This window comes from Penaeus monodon, chromosome 38, assembly GCF_015228065.2.
Source record: "Penaeus monodon isolate SGIC_2016 chromosome 38, NSTDA_Pmon_1, whole genome shotgun sequence".
Classification (NCBI taxonomy): domain Eukaryota; kingdom Metazoa; phylum Arthropoda; class Malacostraca; order Decapoda; family Penaeidae; genus Penaeus; species Penaeus monodon.
The window spans coordinates 4,442,422-4,447,421 of record NC_051423.1 but is presented as its reverse complement, the minus strand read 5'-3'; the positions used below and the strand labels follow the sequence as shown (position 1 = coordinate 4,447,421).

The following is a 5,000-nucleotide window of genomic DNA, read 5'->3' as shown; positions in this document are numbered from 1 at the left end:
AGACCCCATGTTTTTCATACATTGCTATAACAAGTAACTTCCTGCTGAGGATTCTGCCGAAACTTAGGAGCTAATTGAAGCCTAATACAGCTACAACGGGTCCCTCAGCGGTGACTCCTCGTTACATTTCCGTTCAGTGAGATTTGTGAAGGTTTGCGTTACCTGGTTCTTATATATGTATAGACCAGTCTGTTTCAGTTATCCAGAACTTTCCAAATGATCCTTACTGAAAGTTTATTGTGGTGGCCGGATTGCTCGTATGTATATGATGACAATAATAATCATTATCATGATAAGGCATACACATACATACACACACATATAACCTAAGTGGTTCTAAAATACAAGGCGTTTTGTAAATGTACTGTACGGCATGTCATTCCATTTCATATATGCACTTATATGCCCACATGTGCACGCTCGCATAAACACACACACATAAATACAAGTCTACCTAGTATCGAGGGGTTTGCATTAACCCTCCATTTCCATCCACCCCCCGTTTGACAAACTAGCAGACACGTCTACAACTCTTTTCTACTGGCTTATGACGAATTTGATTTATATGACCAAAACCACGACTTCCTTGGTCGTCCCACAAGCCTCCTCCACCCATTGTTATCTTTGGTGGAGACAATTACATCATCAGTAAAGCCAAGGTCGATGATATTGCTTACTTTTGCTCTGGGTCGAATAACAACTGTACCCATTTTCTACTGTAGTTTGTGCACCGCTAATGACCTTAGCGGCGCAAATAATGTTGAATAATCAAATCAAGCTATGTAATGCCTTCAATCCCAGCGAGGAATGACCACGCCCCTCAGCCGGTGCGGGGAAAGTATTACCAGACTGCCATTTGTCAGTCTGGATGCAGAAATGAGCTAATCGATAAAAAAAATGCAGATAGTCGTAAGCATATATTATATATATATATATATATATATATATATATATATAATTTATCTACAACTATATCTATATACACATACATAGAAAAGGATAGATATGTGGATGGAGATATAAACAGATAAATAGACTAATCGACAAATAATTATTCTACGTTAGGATGCATGTGTTCGAGTCTGGCTGTTACTTTAACCTTGGGGCTGAAAAATTTTTGAATGTATAGAACTACATGTCCTTGAGCGATACTGTTGGCCTGGCGAACGTATTGGTTCGAAAACCTCAGTACATCAGTTCTCAGCGAAACAAGAGCTTACATTATGAACACGAAGGTGTGTACTTCTTCGCAGATATCAATATTTTTACGCTTGTAGGGATATTACATATAGAAATGTTATCAGCCATTCGATAGTTACATGTACTCTTATGAATACAAATCATTACTTCAGTATTTCTTTCCACCACAGGGAATAAAAAGAAAACATAATCACTGTTTATTTCTCTTTAGGTTTTAATCTTGTAGGACCTCTCTGCCTTAACTCCAGCTGGCAGCCGTGAATCTTATGAATATTAGCCACCAAAGATTTGTGATCGAACCTGATATCAAGTGTTCTTTTTTCTTTTATTATTATTATTATTATTATTATCATCATCATTATTATTATTATTATTATTATTATTATCATAACGATGGTTATGATAATGATGATAAAAATGATGACAATGCTAGTGAACCTAATAATGATAATGATGAAAAACATCTATAACAATGATAACAGTGACAACGAAAGGAAAATTATATTCATAAATGCTAACATTATCAAACTGCCCTACTTCTTTCTTTATATTTACATTACAGTGACTCCTAGGTCTCTTTTGGGGAGTCTGCTGAATCCTAGGTTCCAGTGGGGCCAAGTACAACTTCAACTGGGCCGTGAGCGATGACTCTGTGACTCTTCAAGCAACGAGTTCGGACACCAGGAGACCCGTGACGGTGACAACCCCTGGGGATTCTATTACGTGCAGCTCCCCGACGGCCGCCTGCAGACCGTCAAGTATTTCGTGGACGGTGCCTCTGGCTACGTGGCCGAAATCAACTACGAGGGCGAGGCCAATTATCCCGAGTCCGTTGAGTTTGCTGAGTCAGCTGAGTCCCGCAAATACAGACCTCCCAGGCCCCAGTATGTTTATGACTTCAGTGAGTCCAGGTGAATAATACATCGTGGCTGAAGTCAGCTTTAATGCTGAGGCAGCTGAGTCCCGTGAATACAGACTTCCCAGGCCTCAGTACGTCTACGACTCCAACGAGTCATGTTTATAATTCTTATTTTTGGAACGAAAATGATTGAGATCTACCTAATGGGTTTGGTATAAGAAATCAACTATAATTCTTTATGGTATCACTTTGCTGTAAAGGAATTTGTTATTTGTAATAGAACTATTTTAAATGTATATATAAATGTATATATATATATATGTATGTATGTATACTTTATATATATGTGTATATATATAATGCTTATATATATGTATTTATACTTGCGGGAACATCGGCTTTGATAATAAAAGGAAATCGATACGAAATATATAGGTTCGAATTCGCTTTACAAATTCCTTTAAACATTTCGTTTATCATTTAGAGTTTGTATCCTAATTCAAAAGGTCGGGGAAGTTAAAGGACACACACACATAAATATATATGTGTGTATGTGCACATATGTATGTGTGTGTGTATACATAGTTATATATGTACATGATTATGTACACACATACATATATCAAGATATACATACGTATATAGAAATATAAATATACATAGACATGCTTACGTATATATATATGTGTGTGTGTGGGTAAATATATATATACTTACGTTTATATATATATATATATATATATATATATATATATATATATATATATATATATATATATATGAATATATACATATATAGGATACATATTTAAAAATAATACGTACACATATATGTGTGCGTATCACTCACATACATATATGGACAAATATAAACTTATCTACACACACACATATCATTTCTTCTACTAAATCCTCAGTCTCTAGGTCTCTTTCAAATCTTTATATAGTTGGATGTTCTTTCAAATAATCCGCGGACCAGCTGTACCACTTGAGTCACAGCGGCTATTTCAATTACGATACATGCATTTCATTCTCAAGGCGTTATATTTACTGTGAGAAAGTGCTTGCGCCAACAGTAAGAACGAGGCTATTTGCCGCGATGCTTTTATTATATATATATATATATATATATATATATATATATATATATATATATATGTATATATATATATATATATATATATATATATATATATATATATATATATATATATATATATATATTATATATATTATATATATTATAATGATATTTAATTTTAATATATATATATATTTATGTTTTGCATTCTACTATATATCTTATATCTTCTATATCTTATGCTACATATATATATATATATATATAATATATATATATTATATATAATATATATTATATATATATATATATATATATAATATATATATTACATGTATATTTATATGTACACGAACATACATATATTATATAAGTATATATACATCTGTATATATATATACACATGTGTATATGTATATATGTACGTATGTATTTTGTGGGTTTGTGTCCATACACTATATAAAAATGCAGTTTATAATATGAATACTTATTTTATTAATGTAAATAAATAACTGTAGATGAATATATGCAACATATGCAGCAGTCAACGAGTGTTCACCAAGAATTTACTTTGATTCGTTGGAGTCGTAGAAATAGCGAGGTCTGGGAGGCCTGTACTCTCGGGATTCAAAGGAAGCAGATTCGTAGGAGACGTCGCCCTCGTAGCTGACTTCGGCCACGTAGCCGGAGTCGCCGTCCACGAAATACTTGACAGTCTGCAGGCGGCCGTCGGGGAGCTGCACGTAGTAGGATCCCTGAGTGTCGTCGCCGTCACGGGCCTCCTGGTGTCCGAACTCGTTGCTGGAGGAGTCATCGCTCACAGCCCAGTTGAAGCTGTACTTGGCTTCGGAGGACTCGTAGGACTCCTCAGACGAGCGCTGAAACTATACAAGGATGACGCTCATATAACACGAGTTTCTAAATTGGCATGGCTGTTTTTCAGAAATTTTATGAATAAAAGAATTGCATCTAAAAAAAGAAAAAAAGAAAAAAATACCCTTGGTGGTCGGTATTCATAGGACTCAAAGCTGACGGCGGCCACAAAGGCTACAAGGCCCAGGAAAACGAAGACCTGTGGAAATCGTACTTTTGAAAATTACACAATTGTAGCCTAACGCTGAGAAATTAATTCATACCAAAGATGTAAATAAGACAGTCTACGCTTAGTAAGCCAAATTTCTGTAATGTCTCGAGAAAAAGAATACCTTTCAAACAAGCACACAGACACAAAAGAACACTCTTCACCTTCATGTTCATTTTCATTGCTGTAGTTTCAGTTGTACTGATTCTCCACACACGGTCGCAGCAATATATACACCGCGCGTCTTTGCCAACATGGGCGCGGCGATGAGTTGCATGATGGAACTTTTTTTACTTTTTAAACATTTTGAAATTGTTCACAGCTCTTTTGGGGCATTAGGAACACATTGCGAGAAGTATGAGATGGAAGTGACTTATTTGATGAAAGAAAGACTATGTTCAGGTGGTACAAAAATCCACAGAATTGAGTTTGCTGAAGATTTCTGCACTGATAAATTCACACAATCACACGCACATGCATACATGTGTGTGTGTGTGTGCATAACAATATATATATATATATATATATATATATATATATATATATATATATATGACCGCGGTGCCCGAGTGGTTAGACCATCGGACTCAAGACTGTCACGACGGCAATCGGAGTTCGAGGGTTCGAGTCACCGGCCGGCGCGTTGTTCCCTTGGGCAAGGAACTTCACCTCGATTGCCCTCGTAGAAAACGACATATCGCCTTGAGAAGTCAAACGCAAGTGTCGTAGGGGAAGTCACCGCCGTGGCACAAACCGCGGTTGATTAGGAAGGGCATCCA

At 35.9% G+C, this 5,000-nt stretch overlaps 2 protein-coding genes across 2 annotated transcripts; one reads left to right on the top strand and one right to left on the bottom strand.

Moving 5' to 3' along the window:
• The first annotated feature begins 785 nt into the window (after positions 1-785).
• LOC119596664 lies at positions 786-2,115 on the top strand. Its single transcript, XM_037945997.1, has 4 exons — positions 786-827; positions 1,130-1,235; positions 1,412-1,457; positions 1,866-2,115. The coding sequence occupies exons 1-4, from the start codon at positions 786-788 to the stop codon at positions 2,113-2,115; spliced, it is 444 nt and encodes a 147-aa protein (XP_037801925.1).
• A 1,496-nt stretch (positions 2,116-3,611) lies between these two features.
• LOC119596605 (pro-resilin-like) lies at positions 3,612-4,469 on the bottom strand. The gene is made up of 3 exons (XM_037945936.1): positions 4,386-4,469; positions 4,138-4,212; positions 3,612-4,024 (listed from the first exon to the last, which is right to left on the bottom strand). Exons 1-3 carry the CDS (start codon positions 4,401-4,403, stop codon positions 3,707-3,709), a joined length of 411 nt encoding a protein of 136 aa, XP_037801864.1. The 5' UTR covers positions 4,404-4,469; the 3' UTR covers positions 3,612-3,706.
• Positions 4,470-5,000: the final 531 nt, after the last annotated feature.

Bases quoted from the DNA above. Each gene is read 5' to 3' on its own strand.
- LOC119596664 (XM_037945997.1), top strand. From the start codon at position 786: ATGCCTTCAATCCCAGCGAGGAATGACCACGCCCCTCAGCCG. The intron at 828-1,129 runs GTGCGGGGAAAG...TTGAATGTATAG, and splicing joins ATGACCACGCCCCTCAGCCG to AACTACATGTCCTTGAGCGA. The intron at 1,236-1,411 runs GTGTGTACTTCT...ATTTCTCTTTAG, and splicing joins CTTACATTATGAACACGAAG to GTTTTAATCTTGTAGGACCT.
- LOC119596605 (XM_037945936.1), bottom strand. The intron at 4,025-4,137 runs GTATTTTTTTCT...ATCCTTGTATAG, and splicing joins ATGAATACCGACCACCAAGG to TTTCAGCGCTCGTCTGAGGA.